The sequence below is a fragment of the Platichthys flesus genome, chromosome 1 (assembly GCF_949316205.1).
Source record: "Platichthys flesus chromosome 1, fPlaFle2.1, whole genome shotgun sequence".
In the NCBI taxonomy this organism is placed as follows: Eukaryota; Metazoa; Chordata; class Actinopteri; order Pleuronectiformes; family Pleuronectidae; genus Platichthys; species Platichthys flesus.
Genome location: NC_084945.1, coordinates 31109832 through 31132829, shown reverse-complemented (window position 1 = coordinate 31132829; position 22998 = coordinate 31109832). Strand labels below are relative to the sequence as shown.

The following is a 22998-nucleotide window of genomic DNA, read 5'->3' as shown; positions in this document are numbered from 1 at the left end:
TGAGTATGCCGGTGCATGTGTTTGGGACTAATAAATGCATCTTAATCTGCATCCTAATCTTAATCTTGTGGAATAGCGGTCGCCTGATAGTGACGTAGGCATGTCAAGCCTTCTGATTGGGTGAGGATGAGTCGCAGGAGAGAGGAAAAAGTGGGAGAACGGCGAAGGAAGGGGAGCGAAGAAGCTGGCGAGACAGCTCTGAAACCCACAGGTTAGGTAGTCAAAACGTAGAGGTACTAAAATTACCGCAACCGGACCTCGGAGAGACAGAGAAAAACTGAATAAACCAAGTAAGCACTTGACAGTCAACAGCTACTGGTATCGCTGCCGGTCGAGCTGACGCACTCACTGACTGACGGTGTGACTGGTGCGATCCTTATCTTTATTTTCATTAATTGAAGTGGACTATTTGTTTTTTTTCCATATTTCAATTTTTCCTTGGACATATCCTTAAGTGTACCTTTTGTTGGCGGTTGTCTTTTGTTTTCTCGACTGGATCTATCTTTTTTGTCTCTAAACTAAAAGAGAGTCATGGACCAGAATTGTACATCTCCTGTGACAGATATAATTGTTGTCGGGATTTTTCTATTTGATAAGTTTTCTTGAGGTATTGTCGGAGTAACGTGGGTTATGGTACACACCCCCTTTGTGTTGGCTTAATTCAATTAATTTAGATAAATTATTGTCAGGGTTCTCCCTGGCTGGCGTTAAGCCGTCACAGTACGAATAGAGATACTACGAATTTATAGGGATTATTCTACTGAAATAAAAACGCTAGGTTTTTATTTAAGGCTCACTACAGCGTTAATATAACTTAGATATGAGGATTATATCCAGTTTTTTTGCAAGAGAGCATAGAAACCCTTAGACACCTTACACACTGCTACTTTGAGACTTCATCATTTCTTTATTTCATAAAACACATCAATAAACCTTAAAAAACGCACAAAAAAACAAAACAGATGCACCATGTGAGAAATCACAACATAAATTCAACATTGGTGCTCAACTTTCAACAAGCCACCCACCTTCAATTTAGTATTTATTAGATCTGACATCGCAAAACCAAAACTAGTGGATTTTAAACTAATAGTATATTTTTAATCCTTTAGCTTCAGGAGGCAAAATGAATAAATAAGATAAAAGGTCAAATGAAGATACACTCACTGTTGCTGAATTTTAAAGGGACAGTTCACCCAAAAACCTACTCACCACTCTATGCTGATGAAGGGGTGGATGAAGTGTTTGATTCCACATGACACTTTTGGAGTTTCAAGAGTAAAAAGTGTTGCAGCCAATTCCAGTAAAATTAAAGTAAATGCTGGTTTTGATTCTTGAAACATGAAAAAAACAACATAAAATGCCTCCATACCGTTCCTTTGTCCCAACATTTAAATTTGACTTGAAACAAGGTCCTTTTACATCATGTTTTTAGCCTAAATGTCCTCTGATACCTTCCAATTGAGCCGCATTCAAGCAAGGATTATAGCGGACATTTAGGCTAAAAACATGATGTAAAAGGACCTTGTTTCAAGTCAAATTTAAATGCTGTGGGTTACGGACACTTTGATGACACCACAGGAGCAGTGTGGAGGCATTTTCTATTGTATTTTTATGTTTGAAGAATTGGTCACCATTTTCGTCAATTGTGTTGGAATTGGCTGCAACGCTGTTTAGCCCTGAAACTCCAAAAGTTTTTGTGGACTCAAACACTTCACCCAACCCCTCCATCGGCAAAATGGTGAGTAGATAATGAGATAATTTAAATTTTTTCGGTGAACCTTCAAGGATAAAGTGCAGCTGAAAACATATACAGGCAGCTTGCAACTTGCAACTGATAACAGTTTGTCATATCATCTCTACTTAATGTTAATCAGCTTAATTTACAGAGGAATTAAGATAAATATGAAGTCAAATTATTGCTAAGGATGAGAAAAACATGTTGCCAAAAATATTTGTCAGTAAAAAAAGGTACCAAAATCTCCCATGCCGTTCCGTCTAAACTGGTTTCCTTGAATGGACATGAAAATCTGGTGGTCCATCAAATCCTGGACTGCTCGACTGCAAGTCTCCTTGTTTTTGCTCAGCTGACAACCAAATTGCCACCTCCTGCCTGAGAAGGAGGCTACGTTACCATCTGTGCTGTTGTTCTCTTTAGACTTGGGCTGAGCTGCTGAACTGCTGGAGTTTGGGCTTGCTAAGGATATTGAGGCAAGTAGAGAATCTGAAACTCCTGTCTGCTGTCCATCTTCAGCTGTCTCTCCAGCAGCGTCTTTTACATGGTCGTCTAGGAACAAAGAGTCAGTTAAACTGATTCTGTTTTCATTTATCTTCTGAACATACCTGCTGGCTTTGGATCAGGAAATAGAGGCAACCACTGACCAGAAGGTCAGGGATTGGATCCCAGTCTCCTACACACTGAACTCCAAATTGCGCATGATGACTGTTCAGGCTGTGTGTGACTGATGTGTGATCGAGAACGTGCAGCACATCGATGCACTGAACGCAAATGTGTATTTTGAATGGGTAAATGGCAAAATTTTTCATTGATACTGACCACTTAACATTCCATCTGCTCCCTTATGTCTCATTTATTTAAGAATACATTGTGACTGTATACGGAACACTGCTTACCTTCATTTCTTCTCCGAGGAATGCTTTGTTGAACCCCTGTGTTGGGCTTCACGACAATAACTCCATAGCCTTCATTGTTGTGGATTACATTGTTCTCCATGGTGATGGTTGGCATCACATCAAGCTCATCAGCAAAATCCTGTGTGCAACCATTTAACATTTTTAAAAGACAATGATTAATGACACTGGTTCTTCAGATATATACTGTCTGGGAGGCAATGAATAATAATCGAGTTTCATTACCTATATGAGCACCTACATTTAGTTTGTGATAAAGGTTTTATCATTTTCAGCGGCTCATTTGGTCTTGTGTTTCTTATTATTTGCTGAATTTCCCTGATGTGGGTCTAATAAAGGATTATCCTACCTTATCCAACGTGGTTTAAAATAGAAGCTTTTGTAGAAACTAGGAACATTGTTAAATTCAGTTTTAAGTCTCTTCTCACCTTTATGAGGATTCCGTCTTTACAGTGATGGATGCCATTACTAATCAGATTGCAAACACTGCCAGGGTAAATCTCCACACCAGCCCCCTGTACAGAACACACCGCAGCATAAATAAGAACAATCAAAGAATCATTGTACATGATCTCATTTCACCCCTTGGCCCTCCCCCTACACCTTATTGTCAGGGATTATCTTGCCCCTTGAAATGGAGTCACAAGTGGTAATGTTTGAAATCTTCCCGCATGAATTTGGACAGCCCTTCAAGAAGCCATTTCATCATTAGTAGTTATTGCGAAAACCCGGCATATGGGGATTCAATCAACAGCATTGCGTGTCTTCAATGTTATGCATTTTCACATAACATGAAGTTATGTGAAAATACGTGATTATCATGCAAAAAAAAAGAGATCAATAGCATGCTAACGCGATATTAATAGAGAAATTGCTACATTTGTTGGTCTCTCTCCCAGCTTGCCGGTGATTAGCAAGGCATTCTGGGTACCCCTGGGTTGTGAGGGTTTGAAAAATCTCTGTTTTCGAGGGGATAGAGTCCCATCCCTTGGCCCCACCCCTTTGTCCCAACAGGTATTGGGAAAGCCTACCCCTACAAGTGAATGCGCAAAGCCAAGAGGAAGGGCTAAGGGTAGGGCTGCTCGATTAATCAAAACTTAATCGTGATCACGATTATTGGGTCAAACAGTCTCCAAACTACTATAACCGAGTTGAAACGATTATTTGGCGTTATTATTTCGAAAGATTGCATGCACAATTCGGTCCTTCCCGCAAAGCATTCAGCGGCCCAGCTGACTGGCACTCCCTCTCAAGTAGGTGTAAAGTGAAGGAGGCAAATGGTGTGTGTGCTGACTGCCGGTGAAAAAAACAGCGCATGTGGAAAAGCAGGGAGGGCAGCCCCGTTTGATCGACAAAAAGGGTCGAAAAAGTTCGAGCAGCAGCACACCATGTAGCGGCCGTGCTGCGCACCGCTATTCTCAAGCACGCTCCCTCCTGGCTGTTCAGACCGGACCCGCATTTCTCCTCGCCGGTCAGTCGGTCAGAGAGTGTTAGGGTTGTCATCATTAAGGGTTTGAATAACCGGGCACCGATATCCTGGTTTCACGGAGGAGTAAGAAATGCAGCCGTCATCTGTGTTTACCTGAACCGGAAGTGATTCACTTTATTGCGCACGCTCCAGTCACTTAAAGACTAAAGCATAGACTTCAGAATAAGGGCACATTAATAATAGTTTGAATAATCGTGATTTCGATATTGTCCAAAATAATCATGATTATGATTTTTTCCATAATCGAGCAGCCCTTTCTATGGGGTAGGCCCAAATGGTGAAATGGGATTAGGGCAGGTGAAGTGTCAGTCAGGCCAGTAAACAAATTAACCTACGTGTCTTTGGCCTTTGGAGGAAACCACAGATAACCTTTATGGTCCCACACAGGCACATAAACATGCCAAACTAAACAAAATGGCCCAAGCAAGCAAGCAGGCAAGTTCAAACCCAGAGGCTTCTTGCCGTTAGGCAACAGTGCTAACCAATGCACCACTAAGCCACCCAGATATGATATATGAAACAAAGGCTTGACAAACTAACTTTAACTTAGTTTAACCTAACTTTAAATTTATAGATTTAACATCACACAAGCTTATTTCAAAATCCAGTAGATACAAATAAAAAATGACCATTAACCTGGAATGGGTTTTTGTATCAACCTGATGAATCCAGTGTTCATTCCATTTTAGCTGTTTCTGAACTCCACTTTAGTTACTCCACTATGTTTACCAGCTGGTCTCAACTATGTTAACCGTTTTTGCAAAGCTGTTTCTCTGTAATCAGGTGCTGAAGCACTTTGACTGGTCATGGTTCTTACACCATTAAGGGTTGAACTAAATGTTTTTAAGACCTCAATAAATTGACGGCGGCGGCGGATGCTCTCTGTCCACTGGTGGGAGAGTGCTCACCTATGTGTGCGTGCACGTTTCTGTTTCTGTATGTGTGTGCGCATCGGGATGGAACTTCGCCATACGCGATACAGAGAGCAGAGCAGAAATCTAAACGCGCTACCATGTAGAGACAGAAATGGTAAATGGTTTTGTATTTATATAGAGCTTTTCTAGTCTTGATGACCACTTCAAGCGCTTTACAGTACAGTTTTACATTCACATACACATTCATACAGTGCATCTAATCGCAGCACTTTGTTATTCTATGGGGGGCCACTCAGGGTTCAGCATCTTGCCCATGGACACTTCAGCATGCAGATGGGTCAGACTTGGGATCGAACTGCTGACCTTCAGGTAGGAGGACGACCACTCTACCCCTCAGCCGCCGAAATGACATGCCGTCGTGTAAATAAGATAAATAACATCAGGCCATTTTGTTTGTTTAATAAAAGAACAAGCTATAGACCTGCTTTATAGGAAAGGTAACCTTAAATTACTTTTGTTGATATCTGGCGCTATATTAAAAAAATAACTTGACCTTCCTATCTTGTCCTTTCCTTTTAAGGAATGGTGCCCCGAGTTAACATTAATCATATAAACTGATATTCAATATTAATAATTCTAATATGAATAATCTATAATCAACTTTTAACCTGAATGGCCAAAGGCCCAACATTTAATGCTTATGGTATAATATTCACAACACAATATATATATATATATATATATATATATATATATATATATATATATATACATATTCACAGAAGTTTTTCTTTTGTTGATATCCTGTTCATTTACACTTATTATTGTTATAACCATTAATGTTGTTGCATATATTATATTATTATAGGTCAGTTTATTAGTTTATTACATTCCTGTTTAACCCTGCTTCTTTCTTAAATTTGTAGATGTTTCATTGTGTTAAACTATACAGTTAAATGGTACACACTACAAACAACATCGAGACACATAACTGTCAGGCATTAAAGGGCTCATTGCAGGTCCATAGCTGACAACTGATTTGCTAAACTAAGAATTGTGTGGCACTGTGTCCAGCTCTGCCCACAAGGAAACTAAACATTCAGTGTAGAAGAAATCAACACCCATCGATGTTATGATAGTAAAAACATGAAACTAGCAGTTTTATGACCAAAGACATTTTTGTTGTAAGATAGTCCCGTCACTCTTAAATACACAACCTGCTAATTTAATACTTTGCAGCCACCTTATGGTAAATTAAAGACAATTCAGGACAATTCTTTTGATTTTAATTTAAGACTATTTAAGGTTTCACAGGAGCCCTATTGGTAACTTAACTAGAGGAGTGAAATCATGGTCTGAACAGTTACAAAATGAGCTGTAAGATGTTAAAAGACAATTAGGTTGAACCTCAGAAAAGTTTGTACTTGTAATCAGCATTATACCTTGGATCCATACAGGTCACACATGTTCATGTTTAGATGGGCTGATGTTCGGACAGTCACTCCAGTAGTCTCACACTGCAGCACACAGTTTTCCATGTTCAGAGATCCCTGTCGGACACCTGGCAGTTATAAAACAAAAACAAGTTATTAACCAAATTAAGAAACTGTTTAACTGCTTATTTAAACTGTAAGACGAAGAAACAGAACTGCAAGGTAGTTCCTGCTGTATCACTTGTGCTGCCACAAATTGAGCACATTTCCAACTACAGTGCCAGCAGAAAATGTTTGTGTTGATCGCAGTAAAAAGACGAAAGAAGTCTTTGTGAAAGTTATGCAGTTTCTAAACACTTATCTAAGGCCTGTTCCAAAGTGTAGGTTTTACAGGTTAAATGTGCCAAACATGAAAGGTGGGACACTGAGAATACTTTAACTCAGTTACCATGACAGTTACTATGGTAACTTACTAGGAATATAACCTGCTTGCTGGCAGCTATTCTGAGGTTCAATCCTCCTTTTGCCGAATCAAAAGTTTATGAGAAAGATTAATTTCCATACTCACACAGTCAATATCAAACAGAGTACCTTCATTTTCAAAAGTCAAATTTGGGAAGATAAAAATTCCTGATGGATAAAGATATTTATATTATATGATATTAAATTCATTTACCATGGATTCATGATTTACCAATTAAGGAATCGTCCATATTTTAACTCATTTGAGCCAAAGTACTTAGCAGGAGTATTGCTGAACACACAAGCAAGAGCATTGACGCAGTTTTTTGGATGAGTGGTTCTGATGAAAATTATAAAAATCATTACACACAGGTTATAAAAAGTGCATGCCTTGAGTTTATACTTGCATGACTTTGATTATAATAACTTAAATGCAAAAAGATGTGTGTCCTTTTTTCTGTAATGAGCAGTTAAATAAAAATGTGGGAAAGAATATTTTACAGTAAATATATTTCTAATATTGTGTTGGTCATATTTAAATCATTCATTATGTTTTTTTTATGGGGGGGGGGTAAAATAAAAAATGTATTATTAAATTATTTCACAAACAGATAGTCCAGTCTGAATTTCTAATCTGCATTTTACAGTTCCATACAAAATGAGTGCAAGACATTTTTCCATTAAGTAAAATGAATACATTAATCTAGATTAAGCTGTTCAACAACAAATAGAAAATGAAAACCGGTCTCTGACGAAAAAATTACTTTAAATCAGAGGTAATCAATTAAAATTCAAAGAGGTTCAGTTAGAGAATTTCCTCAAGCAAAGGTCTGAAACATCATGTCTAAATTACTTATGACTTAATGCCATTTAACGTAGCCTAGTAGTTGTATCAATGTCTGTATGAAGTCAAAAACTAATAAAGTTCAATTCAAATATTGACTAATAATAACATGTTCTTTTTTTGTTTTAAGTAAAATAAGGTTTGCATTTAAAAACAATATAAAGAGCTTTTGAAAAAGGCATCTTTAAAGAAAGTCATTAATTTAAGAATAGTAGTTTGAGTTTCCCCTTTTCTCATTTTTTCTCAAATACATTTCAAATATGAACAATCTCGGGGCTGGGACCAGTGTTAATTTTGGCAGCTATTTTTGCTTTAGTCTTAGTCTTTAGACGAAAATGAATGTTAGTTTTAGTTACAGTCATTTTTATCCTTCTTAGTTTTAGTCTATTTTTCGTCGACAAAAAACTAATTACATTTTAGTCTAGCTTTAGTCACATTTTATAGCCACCTTAAACTCCTTTCTTCCCTTCTCAGGCCCAGGGACCCTCCTGTGTTGTAGGGCTGGGTATTGCCTACAACCTCACGATACGATACGTATCACGATACAGAAGCCACGGTACGATACAAATCCCAACACACGTTGCTTTTGAATAATGACCATGTCCTGCACAGAATTTACTACAACAATTGTTCTTTATTATTCAATATAACAGCAAAGGCGAAGTCTTAGGGATTGCACTACTCAAAATACTTAAAATTGAAGTAAATTGAACTTGAATTTAAAGTTAAATAAAAATAAGTATCTTTCTAATCCCGAGTATTTAACAATTGCGTATGAGGGTAAAAAAACAAAGTAGTAAAGTAGAGTAAATCAGAGATGTTGAGGTCAGGTATGAGAAGGGGCCTTTTTCTCACTTGAGCCCCTGCCCCCCAAAATGGCTGTGCACGTCCCTGACTACCGGTACACTCTGTAGCCAATTCTCTGTATTTTACCCATAGGTCATGTCTGAAAACTGCTTCTGTGAAGTTATTCTGGGGGTGATGGGCGCATGTCAATTTGTGACCCACCTTCCAGGTTTGGCACATGGTTTCGTAGACTGGAGATACAAATTTTGTGGTTTTGCAATGGCATTTATCAAGGGGAACAGTTCCACCCACCAAGAGTAAAAAAAAATAAAAAAATCCAATCAATCCAAAACATCGTTGTCATACTCACAATTCTAGTCAGAATGTGAGTCTGATACCGCTCCATTGGGCTGTGATTAAGGGGTGTGTTTCAACTGAACCAGAAAAAAAATGCCTCTTGTCTCAATTGGATAGACCTACAACCAATCAGAGCAACGTAGTTTGTGACGTATGATAAGCAACGCATTGTGAGTTATTTACCAACGCCGGGTTCACACTGGACGCCGAAGCAACGCCAAAGCAACGCGCCAAGCCTTAAATAACAGCTGGCTCCCACCCATTCCCATGTTAAACCTTTGTGTGGGTCACACCGGAGGCTGAAGCGCCGCGCTGCGCCAAGGCTGCCTAGCGCCGTGCAGTGATCGTTTTGGCGTCAAATCTATTTTTTGCGCTTGACGCGAGCGTATCGCGCAAGGAAAAATACTGAAAAATGATTTAAAAACGATATTGATGAAATATTTTATATGATATCAATTATCAAATATGCATCCCATACTTTGAATTCCCCTTCTGTTGTCCTGGAGTTTTAATTTTATTAATGACATTATTAAATGTCCCCCTCTGCCCATCCACTACAGCCACACAAGCAGTGATGAAGATAAAAAGAGAGAGGGGGGGGGGGGGGGGGGGGGTTAACACAATGAAACATCTACAAATTTAAGAAAGAAGCAGGTTTAAACAGGAATGTAATAAACTAAACACACGCTACGTATTCTCCACATAGGCTTGAGTGGAGAATACGTAATTTACCCTCGACACCCGACTTTTACTAAGTAAGTATATGGTTGAATACTACTGGATCAACGGGTGATATTAGTAGCGCTACCCAGTGGTTCAGCGACGCTTCAGCGTCCGGTGTGAACAGCTAAGCGCCGGCGCGATAGGGATAGCGCCGGCGCTTTGGCGTGGCCTCCGCATTCACTGTTCCTCTTTCAAAATGAATGCGCTGTCGATGTCTTATAAAACAGACTCAATGGCAGCATCTACACATCTCAGCTCTCCAGCGGCTGATTACGTTACTGTTGATCATCTGTCCATCATCATATAAAGCCCGCCCTGAGAATCTGATTGGTCCGAACCGTTTTCTGTTCGGGCATAATTTCTCCCCAACGGAGCGAATCCAGACCAAACTTCCCGACGTCAAATATTGTGGGCGGGGCCAACTTTGTCTGGCATCCAGGCTATCTCCCAGGGGCCCACCTGATAAGCCAAATGCTGGATTTGGTGGTCTTAAACAGCCCAAAACGAGAAGCATGATCGGTCACCGCAGAGAAAGGTCAACAATCTAGAAAGGTCCTCCACTTTTACACACACCACTGACAGGCATTCCAACTCAGTGGATGCTAAATTTCTCTAAACTGTATTTAGCTTTGGTGCCGGCAAAAGCAATGACTAAGCCCCATCTCACTGGTGTCAGTTAAGACAACAGAAGGAGCATTGAAGTTTGGGTGGCCAACGATGACAGTGCAGATCAGGAGGATCATGAGGGCACTGTAACACAGCTTCCATATCCACCATTACTGTAGATTGAAGATTAAGATTAAGAGATTAAGATCCATTTATTCATCCCAAACACATGCACAGACATGCAGAGGCACACTCATGCAGGTAGGGAAATTTAATCTCTGCTTTTTACCCATCTGGTGCAGGACACACAGAGCAGTGAGCGACCATGTACGGCGCTCGGGGAGCAGATGTTGGGGGAGTAAGGTGCCTTGCTTAGGGGCACTAGACAGGGTAGGGAGACTCTTGGATTTTTGGACAGATCAATCCAGGTTCGTCTTTTGTTGTCTCTCCGTGGAGTCGAACCAGAGGCGAACCAGAGACCTTCTCTGCCCATAGTCCAAGTTTCTGCCACTAGACCACCGCCTCTCAACTAGACCACCGCCTCTGGCACTGCCTCTGAGCCTCCCCCAGCTCATCAAGCTTTGGGGCAGCCTGAACAGGGATAGTGAGAAGTGCAGATATGTTCAGTGTTTGTTTCATTGTTACTATTTCCTGTGACAATTTCCACACATTATCATGCAGGGGATCTATTGTTTGCATGACTGGGGTCACTAACACCTTGGTGCACCAATTCAGTTCAAAATCAAAACAAAACAAACAACAAAAGTCAGCTCCGGATTTTACCGTGGATCTTAAGAAAACAAATCAGGATATTCAACAGAAATAAAATCCCTCGTTTTGCAGTTAAATACCAGCAGGGCACTCATTGTACCGTTGACGGTCAATCAGTCAGACATATTGGCATAAGGTGTCAGCCTTCCACTCTGTCAAGACCGGCAGCTCCAGGAAAACGTCACAGGGAAATAAACAATTCACTGGACTTATCTCCTCAATTCTGAGATAAGGTTTCTGCTCCCTAGGAGTGACTTTAGAATGCGCCTTTTCAAGCATTGGTAGTCACTTCCATGTAATGATTCAGATTACACTGGGGTTTTGATCGGACTATTGAATCAGTGTTCTACACCGGTTTTCAGTGAGGTACCATCGTATTGATGGATGTGCGTTAACTTTCATCTATACTCACAAAGAATGCCCTCGATAGCGTCATGTTGGATAAACTTAATGTTGGACAGTCTGACATCCGCTCCTGAGGTTTCGACAAATGAGTCGCCTTTGTTTTTCTTCTCAATCACCACATCGTCAGGAAAACCAAAGCCTGGCACACACATTCAAGACAGGAACAAATAAATCAGTATATGGCAAAGGTTGGTAAATCCACACATTTTCTGTCATTTACTGTTGTTTCTTGAACGGTGAGCGAAACATATTTGTCAAGTTGAAATAATGGAACAGAAAGTAATTTGTACAACACTGTCACAAGGCACAGACGGCGTCTGAACCTGAACAGAATAATTAAACATTTTGCGATTAACAAAACTTTCCTTCTCTTCACCGTAACCTTAGGACTACGATGCAAATTTTCATACTGCTCTGATACACACAATATAATTTCAAGCGCTCAAATGGAGTAAAATGTGGCTTCAATATAAACTGTTTCTTTTAAGACCACTCCAGGTTCCCATCAGTTTAACCAAAATCGTAGTTGCTGTATTCATTGGGCATAGCATATTACATATTTCCTCATAACTCAAAATGCTGTACAGCATCCTGATAAACTATTTTGCACAATTACCTGAGCATACATTAAAATCTGATAACAGGCGGACAAACTTTTGGTCAAAAATTATTGTAATGTTGCAGAATTTGGGATGATGTCTCATCCTCATCTCACTCCTTAAAACAGAATTAAAACTAGGTTTGGCCATATTTTGATTAAGCTGTTTGAGGACATCAAAACAGAAGAAAAAAAAATTATAATTGCATTTTATTTATGGATAAGAATACGTTATTTGGCATTAGTCATGTTCCTGAGTATCCTAACTGTGTGAGAAAATAAACATGAGAACTAACTAAATAAAAGAACAAACAAGATGATATGATCCAATTGGAAATATACGCTTTTTTTAAGTAGTTTTTTTCCAACCTTCTACAGTTATGGAGTCTGGTATGAACATGGATTTATTGACATAGTAGATCCCTGGGAGAACAATGACCACATCACCCTGATGACATGAGTCCAGCGCTGATCCTGGCTCTCTGTGGAACTAAACACATAATTCAGAGGTTAGGACAGCTTCACAACAAGAACTTACCCACCATCTTATAAACAGTACAGCTTAGCACTATTGATAAAGAATAATGAGTGCTAAATTGCATATGCATTATAATAGATTCCACATTTGGTAGGTGGGTGTTTTGCTGGTGATCTACTAAAAATAATCGCGTAAATGAACAGGTGAAAACATGGTACAAGGATTAGTATTTAGATGAGTGTTTTGCGTATGTTACTGGTTTCCGCCATGGAGCAATACAGAGAGCAGAGTCAATAGAAGCGCAAAGCTAAATTTAATGCAATGGAATTGGAAGTGTTAGTGGAAGATAAACATGTTGATGAGCTACAGCAAAGAAATACTAATACAACTGAAAGAAACGCGGTATGGGAGAGTATCTGCGAGAAATTATTTGCTGTGACCTGGATCTCAGTGTCCCCACAGGAGCACAGGGGCAGTAGTCTGGCAGTGAGGAGGGACTGAAGCTGGACGCTGCTGCAGGAGGCTGTGACAACATGGATCACCTTTACACCGGAGGCTCTGGGTCCGCGACTCTGCACACAATGCTGCCTCGGATTACCTTTATAGCCCAACACGTACCTATACAAGAGGTGATTTGTGCAAATGTAAAAAAGGCTGGATGAGAGAGACAAAGAGACAGTAGTGGTGATGTTGCAAAGTATTTGTGAGATGTAGTGTGGAGACACAGATCTACCTCAACAAAGGGTTCTCAATTATGTGCAGTTTACGTTTGAACTTCTCAAGTTCGTCGTAGAGCTTCAGACCCTCCACCATTGACACACTGTCAAGCTCAGAGTCCGAGTCGGGGCTAAGGACACTGCGCAGAACAGAGAACTGCTGGAAGCACTGGGAGCATTTCTCCAATAAGGACTGGTATTCTGCCACCAGGCCTGCTGGGACTCTATCCTCTAAGATATCGTAGTACCTGACACAAGACACATTTCAAGCAAGATTCATAGGAATGAACAAACACAAAACACTGATTACAATGACAGAAATCACAGAACCACATGGTGTACTCACAGCCTGAGACGGGGCTCCACACAACGAACAAAGTAGTCAAAGTCATCATCTTCATCTTCCTCATCCCACTGCCTCCAGATGTGGTTATAGAAAAACCTGAAGGGGCATTTGGTAATGCAGCAGTGGGATGCATAGAATTAGCACATATACAACACAAGGCAAAAGAACGACAAGGTAATACAAAACACACAATCATATTATAGAAAGAGAAAAACAACTAATTATAACTATGCAAATAACTACCTCAAAGGGGTTTCGGAGGGAAATGGTAGGCGGCATTCAGGAGTATTTGAATATATTGGTTCTAGTTAGCTGAATTGTGAGGTTGGTACCAAATGAATTTGTATAACTGTAAATATAACATAAGTGTGCAAAGACTCACAATGATAAAACGATGTCTCATCAACCTTTAATTTTGACTTTTGAGGCCAAAGAGACACTGTTGGCTTTAAGAAATGGAACATGTGGGCAGGCATTTTAAAATATGTGGACAAACAAGTGAACTCCAGGTATAGCATCAGTAGAGCGGTCTCACCTGAGATGCTCCATAGCAAGGGCAGTCTGATCAAAGTCCCCTGACTCTTCGTAGACGACATGCAGCTCCTGCAGTGGGATTTTGTGCTGGGTTGCCTCTAGTAGAGAATTCATGGCTTCTTCGCTGAGTTCACATCCTCTGGTGTCACACTGCATAGGCAGCACCAGCTTAACACATGCCTTCAGATCCTTCAGGACCACATCATGCACCTGAAATCATGAACAGCTCTTCAGAACTCTCACCTGAAATCCAGCCGGGTCACAGCACCATCAAGTCCGTGGCTGACACCAGGCAGCCATGCACAGCTCCACTAAGTTCACTTACAATGTTAATTTGGGTCTTTTCACACATGTCTGGACCGTGAAAAGTATTTTTTTCAGTTTTTAGAGCCTCTGACAGTAATTTACTGCTCCTTTGTGTCTCCATCATTCGAGCTGTGCGCTGCGCCGACTGCGTCAAACCAAATGGAGCGTTTCCCGCCACCTCCTCAAAGTTTATAAAGTCTGTTTATACATGTGCCCAATCACTCAGTCATTATTAAAAAAAAATCTATCATTATGTGATGAGCAGTGTTGATACCAATATTATCTGGTCGGTAGATCTTGCCGAGTTGGTCATTTCAACAGTAGCTCACAGGCCTATAAAGTGTGGGCACCCCTGGTCTGTGCTGTAATAAAGTGTGGCAGATGATGTAATACTCTTTTATTCAAGTGGGTGGAAAGTATTTCTGACAATTGAGGTCTGATTACTCAAAGCTGCTTGCAACTGATTAGTGGTGTGCAAAGCTGACATAACTGGCTGATATATTTCATCATCTGAATGAACTGAACACACGGATGCAAGGCCGAAATGAAAACCTGCTTACAAGCGCTGATAAAATAATGGATTCCGTTTAAAGGTGCAGCTCTGGAAACAACATGTGCAGCGTGGCAACCTTGAGATGATCCCACTGACTGAGAAAAGGCATGATTTCAACAGTGATGCAATGTGCAACATTTGAAAACTCTTGAGGAGAAGTCGTCATTTTATTTCTCTTGAGCCATCACAGAATGCCTTGACTGGGCTAGGGACCCATACAGCTCAGCATCAGTTGCTGGAAAGGACATGACTTTACAGGAGCAAGAGGAACTCATTGAAGTGAAACAAGCTAAACTTTGCTGATCTTCCTTTGGACAGTTTTTGGTTATCTGCTGACAAGGAGTTCCCCAATCTGGCCAACAAAGCTATTTGGACATTGCTCCTGTTTTCCACAACATATGTGTGAGTTGAGCTTTTCAAGCTTGACTTCGATAAAAAACTAAAAACAGAGAGACACTGAGAGCTGTTGAGGAAGAGCTTTGTGTATGTCTTTCTTCCATTCCTGCCAGGATATCAATTTTGTGTTCATCTAAACAGGCCCAGGTTCCACACTGAGTGAGTGTAAATACATTTAGAAACTATATTACTAACTATATGTATTATATGTACTTTGTTAGGCCATAGAGTGTCATTTTGGTTGGTGGTGTGCCCCAGGATTTTGTAAATGAAAAAAATTTGCCGCAGCTCAAAAAAGGTTGAAAATCACTGCTGTATAGTACCCATAGGGAAGTTTCTCTTGGGCCAAAGTTCCAAAGCAGCTGCAGAATAGTACATTGTGTAACAAAGAACAAAAAAAAGTACATATCATGTATGACTCACAATAATAATGCAGAACAAAAGTCAGGGTAACTATTGCAGCTGCCCTAAAACACTTAACGAAGATGAAACACTCAATGGATATAACACATAAAAGATAGGGAAAAGTCTTGCATGAGAGCTTAGGGAGGATGGTCTTACACTTTCTAGGCGAGGGGTCATTTAGGATCCTGTGTGCTAGTCTTGCCACAGAACCTTTGTAGATGGTCTGATGCGAAGGATAGTCCTTTATGCGTGTCACTTTAATAGATGTTTTTTCCATGTTCTCGATTTCAGATTTAAACTGGACTGTTCGAGTGCTTATTTTATATCTTATTATGCTTTCTAGCAGTTAAAGTCAACATGGGCACCCATTTAAAATTACAGTGTAGCTGCAAGCCAAAATATCTTATAGTGCTCACATGCTCAATAATACTCTGTCACTGATTATGACCGGATCATTGACTTTCACGTCCCTGTGGGCGAATTGCATCTCCTTTGTCTTTTTGATTTTAAAAATGAGATGACTGTCACACCAGTCTTTAAAAGGTGTCAATCTCATCAAGATACACTGCGGGGGCAGTCATCCCTATGCAGCAAGCTTAAAATCACTGTATCTAACTGCTGCCCCTAATATTTCCTGATTTTATTTGAATGTCTGAAGGTGCTGGTAAAAAGTGGTTCCACAACTTTGAAACCTTATGTAATATGCATGTGTCATGGAAAATCTTAAGATAAATATGAGATATTAATAACAAATCATAAAACAACATTGATATCCTTTTTATAACCTTTCTCTGGTGACATTGCCGTTTTAGATTGTAGTGGGAAGATAATAAGTATCATAGATAATATATAATAATTGATGCATTAAATTGAAGGGGATAATTCTGTTGAATACATTCTCTTATTAATCTCTCATAACGTAAGATCATCGCCGATCCTTCCCATCCCGGTCACCACCAATTCCAGAGACCCCCATCCGGAAAAAGGTTCCGGGCCATCGGGACTAAAACCTTGCGCCACCTGAACAGTTTTTTCCCTAAAATTATATTACTTATATCTGTGAAGTCAATTCTGGATAATCACACTTGTTTAACTATGGTTAAAAACGGCGTCACCTGCTGAATAATACAGAGCTAGATAGAACCTAGGTTAAGAAGGAGATATGTTTTTTCTTTATGTTCATAACTTATTCAATTCGTGCTGCTGTTCCATGTGAAATCAGCTTTACACCGTTTGGAGCGAACTATCTTTTAAGGCTTTAATGTAAAGTTTCCCCAAACTTGTGATAACAAATCTTTGCTGCACCATTAGCAGTGTTTGCCTCCGCCATTTTTAAATTGTTTTCTCCTGACAAGACTGTATTGTCATCTAAGCTAAACAAGGCACGGGATTGGCTGGTTTACTGCCCCCACCTAAACCCAAATCTTGCTTCTGCGTCGAAGCTATGTTGTACACAATGCCTAGATGCGTACCCAATTCAGAGGCCTGCGCCGTACCCGGACATGCACCTCCCCAAAAATGGAACTACGAAGCGATGCGACGTGGGCCGCAAAAGTTGTTCTGGGAGACACAACACCATTTTGAATTGAGTTGAAGGATCGAAAGTGGACAACCCAGAACTAGTTGCTCTTCAACATCTATCAGCTCCAACACAATTCACTTAGTAACACTTGCCATTGTTCTGAAGTAAACAGAGACAACAGAGAATTTGTCAATAAGTTGATCACCATAGAAACTCTACCGCCACTAGCGTTTCCGCGGTGTAATTTCTGTGCGACTCACACACACACACCTACGCAAAACTATGAATGCTCCCGGACCCCTAAGTCGGCTACCTTTCCAACCTGCAACTCAATTTGGTTGTGGAAAGCCCCTGCAGTCTTTATTCTAGAAAGGAATTGTGATAATTATCAATATCGACTGATGTGACATTTTTTTCTTGATAATTCGTTTTGCCCCAAGTCCTAATTACAGTACAGTCACAATTTCATCCTTATGCATCATCCATCTGGATAGACAATCTGTGGTATGAACGAATATCTCAGGACTGATGTTGTAACATGTATTGTGCAACTGAGCCTTACCTCCAAAAGAACATCGAAGACATCAGTTGACCACAAAGCCAACCAATCACATGGTTCCACAACCTTCTCTAGGTAGTCTGCTGTGAAGACCTTTACCTCAGAGGGTTTACAGTCTCCTGCAAACAAATACAATTAAAAAAAACTAAGAGCAGCATTCTTATGAATCTTACAGAGTATAATTATATTTGGTGTTTAAGTCAGACATGATGATATGTATGTGCTGTTACCAAGCATGTAGTCTTGATATGCCTTAAACCTCTCATAGAAGAGCAGGTGGCTTGTCTGAAAGGTGTCGGGCAGACCTATAGTCCCTCCTCCATGACGTTCACGTCTCTGCAGCGTAGTGCCCGACTTTTCAACATTAGAGTTGTCTGTGCAACTGTCATCAGTATCACGCTCATCTTCACCATCCTCATCATTCTGAAAGAGAGCTGTTGTGGAAAATAAAAAAAATTAATCCAATTATATTTGTATAGCCTATATTCTCAAATCACAATGTGTCTCAACAAAAGTGAGAAAAAAATACCCAAAAAAAACAAACCAAATAACAAGGGGGGGCATATGATAGAAAAGATGGAAAGGGATTTGGAATTAGATAAGATGTAGTCTAAGCCAGATATATTTTTTCATTTGTTAAATAAAATGTAACTTTTTTTTTCCAATAGGATAGCTATCCAAACAAAGTTACCCTGCGGAGTAAACTCAAACAATCTGCTGAACACTGTTAATTTGTAAATAAGTTATTTCTATGATACACCCTGACAATCTGCCACATGGTTTTTCCTGCATAGAGAAAACTTGGCAAAATTCAAGTAAATATTCAACAAACCTTAATGTGTTGGAAATGTATTAAGTTGTGTTTTAAACATTACTCAAAACCTGTACCAAACTGTACTGTAAAGTTATTGGAGTGGTCCATAGGACTGGAAAAGCATTATATAAATACAGACCATTTACCATGAAGTGACTGTACTAGTGGGTTGAATTAAATACAATTATCATAATAATTGTCATTAAAACTTAAGTTAATGTTACCTTGGGATATATTACACTTGGGTAACATTACTTCAGGAGATAGTAACTTGTAGACATTTTGAGCAGAGGGAAGCTGGGCAACTTTATGTTCATCGTATCTGGTTTCCTTACCTTTTGAATACAAAAGCTGGTGTTTCTTAATCTTGATGAAGTCGTTGTGCATCCATGTTCAACCGGATTTTGCAATAATTTTCAAATAATTGATTTTGTCAATGTTAACATGAATGGTTTATATAAGTTTGAATGATTTACTTCTTAACTGGTATTTTTTTTTCATACCACAACTCTGAGCTCTGTTAAGGAAGCAATAAAATCTCCCATCGGTAGTTTAGCTTTTCGAGATTTAAATCCATATAACACAGCTCGTAACAAAGGACTCAAGAAGAGGAAGTGATTCTACTGATGCTGCTGCCATGATGGAGATTGGCACTTACGCCTCTCTTAATTTTGTTTCAGTTGGATATTGTGAAAGAAACAAAAATCTGATCTGGTGGCCCAGATATTATTGACAGTTGCCGACAAATTTTGGAGGCTTACGAATAAATATAACCACGTTAGTGAACATACTACATTAACCACCGCGTTTTACATTTTTAAAAGTTCGACAGATTATTGTCGACACAAACCTTGAGTTGAGGCTGACAGACACTGCACATCTCCAGAATCATTATTATTGTTTTCCACGTCGTCAAGATCAACGTGACCGAAAGACGGAAAATCTGTGCCCAGCGCGTCCGACATCTTGTTTACGGGTTCCATCCTTAAAAAAGACCGTTTCCCGTGATTCTTGCTCTGTGCAGAGTTTAGAAGCTACTTGTTATCGAGTACTTTATAATTTTTTTATCATTAAGGATTGAATGCCTGAGACATTGCAGCGGCGCCTAGGTTTAACAAATGAACTCAAACGGAAAGACACACTCCCTATTTCTTTCAAAATATTCCCGGTCTGCACAACCGAAACCAATCACAACACAAAATCCACCGGAAGTTCCGCCCTTAATGACAGTTAAAGACGCCTGAACCAATGAGGTAGGTGTTGAGCACGGGTAAGACAATTCCTGCATCAAACCAATCAGAATAGTGTTGTGTGTTGATGATGCAGTGGGGCAAGCTCAAATCGTGGCGGCGGCAGCTCGTACAGGCACTTCCGGTCGCCACCGAAACTGCAAGTGAGTTGCGATTTGAGGCTGGTAGAACCTGAAGATCTGAATTTAAACCCAATATTATAGAATTTAGAAAGAAAACTGCAAGTTGGGATAGTTCTCTCGAACAGAATATATATGTGGTAACACAGAGGATTAGATCCAAACTTTCAAAAACATTTCACAGAACATTTCACTCTATTTATTGACATGAAGATACGTAATGTATTCTCTTTTTGTTGTTGTTTTTTCCACAAATAATCCAAGGTTGTCAAATGATGCTAAACAATGGAATGTGATACACATACACATTAGAATGATGAAATAGAATCATTTAACTTTTAGTTTTTCCGTTATGTAACACAACTGCTTAACAGACATAAACAAGAATTTCAAGCAAAGATATTTAATTTGTTATTGTCAACTGTTTATCTAGCAATTATACTGTCAGTTTTTGGAGAAGAAGAATTTTGATCAGGGTAATACTGATGAACATGCAAGAGATGGTGTTAATCTTCAGATGAGCGATATACCAGTAATCTTTAGCTGTTTGATTCAAGCCTGCATGAATTAAGTGTATAACATATATATACAAATTGTAAAATTGGCATCTTAAACTCCATTCAAGTTTTCCTTCTTGTGTTTTTGGGAGAGGAAAAACCCTGAAAACATCACTGAAAACACAAGAATGAAACTTCATAGGTGTTTAAGATGCCAATTTACAATTTTCCTTTTCAGGTTTCGATTTAGTGGTTGCAAAGCGAGAACATGTGCTGTTACCAAGCGAAATCTGGGTTTCTGAAGGGTATATCTTCCAGGGAGTACATTTCTCTGAATTGTGAGTAAGAATGTACATGTATATGGTAACTCAAAGGCAACATCCGATGGTATAAGCAGCACATCATTAACAAACATCAGAACTTCATATAATATAACAACATATTATAATAATATAATACAATTAATTCTGGGTCACGGATAAGCGGTCCAAAACAGTTCACAGTGTGAAATATTAAAATAGTAAACATAAAGAACATAATAAAATGTAATTTAGCCATCCACAAAATACATAATGTGAGTGTCACTTACTGTTCGATGGGGAACAGTTTTTTCCCCATGGCAGTGGGGCTCACAAACAAGCCCCCTGCATCAAACTGACTTTGCATCACTGACCCCCCCCCCCCCACACACACACACACACACACCCCACCCACCCTCGCACATAATTTATAACTCTATATTACTGGCACTATCACCAATCTCTGTACCTTAAAACTGCACGTAACTCTTTAACTGTATATATTGTTGTTTTTTATATTGTTCGATATTGTTGTTTTTATATTATTGTTTGTAAAGTGCACCAACCACACCAAGGCAATTTCCTGTATGTGCAAATATACATGACAATAAAAAGAATTCTGATTTTGATTCTGATTCTGAAGTACATAATGATGTTCATTTATCAAGCTCTAGCTAAAGATATTTACCATTTGTTATTAGAAGTTAACAATTATGCAGAAGGCTCTGGATTGATCCCCTTATTGTATTTCTTTATAAAATCAGTGACATACACATTGTGTATTTCTGAAAATAAATATTAGATGGTAAAGGTTTGAGTGTTGAAGACAGCATTTGCTGTTTTAAAATGTGATCTATGCATTGATGATAAAAGTTACTGTAAATGTTTAGAAGTTAGAAGTGTTAGCTGGTAGCAAGATCAATCTAGACTAAATGCTTTGACCACACTTTGTCCTTTACAGCAGGAGAGCATTATTTTAAGGGACACCATGGCTGGAGCTGACTGGTGCCGGAGGACATGTTTTCAAGGACGACGTAACCTTTCCTCTGTCCTTGTGATGAATGAAGAGTAACAATTCTAATCATTAGAGCGTGGTCTAGGGGATAGAGCGGGTGCTCTGCAACAAGAAGGTTGCCGGTTCGAATCCCACTCTATCCCATCTGCATGCCTAAGTGTCCTTGGCAACATACTGAACCCCTAGATGGCCCCTCATAAAATGATGAGTGTTCTAAAAATGTAAGTCGCTTTGGATAAAAGCGTCAGCTAAATGACATGTAATGTAATTAGAGGAACTGCAAAGCTGGGAAGGTGATCAGGATGAACATTCTCATGCTGAACTTTTCACCTTTGAGTTCCAAAAACCAGAAGACTATGAGAAGTTGATTAAGATTAAGATTAAGATGCATTTAATAGTCCCAAACACATGCACAGACATGCAAAGGCACACTCATGCAGGTAGGGAAATTTAATCTCTGCTTTTGACCCATCTGGCGCAGGACACACAGAGCAGTGAGCGACCATGTACGGAGCTCGGGGAGCAGATTTTGGGGGAGTAAGGTGCCTTGCTCAGGGGCACTAGACAGGGTAGGGAGACTCTTGGATTTTTGGACAGATCGATCCAGGTTCGTCTTTTGTTGTCTCTCAAAATTTGAGGAATAGTGATTTACCATTGTGGACCTATGCAGCAGTCACAGGGTATCAACTAAATTATTGATTGATGAATAAGAGAACCTAAAGATGTTAACAACAACCACACATGTCTTCATACGCAACAAATATTATTTTTAAGTGGCTTTTAATGACAGTTAGACATTAAAAATGTGTAAGTAGTTGCCTTTTATTTTTTATATTGGTGTAATTTGTCTAAAAGCAGATCATAATAACTAAAATAAAGCACGATATTATAGAATTGTCTATTGTTATCACTTATTGTGTCAGTGATGGTAATTGTTAATAATGGTACCGTAACCCTAGAACACTAATGTACAATTAGTAACACCATCACTAACGTCGGGTATAATATATCCGATAAAAATATTTTTCATCAAAATATATACATGGCAATTTGATGTACTCTTCTTTTATTTTTCCCGATACAACATCTCATAAAATGAAAAAAAGGTATCATGGGTGGACCTTAAAAAAATGCTCTAAAATTTCGTTAAAGAGTCGTTAAAGAAAAATGAAAAAAACGAGGAGCTCG

The 22998-nt window shown here is 39.3% G+C and overlaps 1 protein-coding gene across 3 annotated transcripts; it reads right to left on the bottom strand.

Annotated features, from left to right (window-relative positions):
* Positions 1–887: 887 nt before the first annotated feature.
* On the bottom strand, positions 888–19764 carry shcbp1 (SHC SH2-domain binding protein 1). Of its 3 annotated transcripts, none has more exons than XM_062391405.1 (13): positions 19481–19764; positions 18047–18250; positions 17820–17935; positions 14077–14285; positions 13542–13637; positions 13213–13443; positions 12920–13097; positions 12449–12491; positions 11411–11542; positions 6459–6577; positions 3081–3167; positions 2635–2773; positions 888–2287 (listed from the first exon to the last, which is right to left on the bottom strand). In XM_062391405.1, the coding sequence occupies exons 1-13, from the start codon at positions 19611–19613 to the stop codon at positions 1959–1961; spliced, it is 2016 nt and encodes a 671-aa protein (XP_062247389.1). In that variant the 5' UTR covers positions 19614–19764; the 3' UTR covers positions 888–1958. The 3 variants fall into 3 exon arrangements, with proteins under 3 accessions (XP_062247389.1, XP_062247380.1, XP_062247398.1); XM_062391396.1 differs by having other exon boundaries at positions 12371–12491; positions 19481–19763; XM_062391414.1 differs by lacking the exon at positions 19481–19764 and adding an exon at positions 18966–19467 and having other exon boundaries at positions 12371–12491.
* Between the last annotated feature and the right edge of the window lie 3234 nt (positions 19765–22998).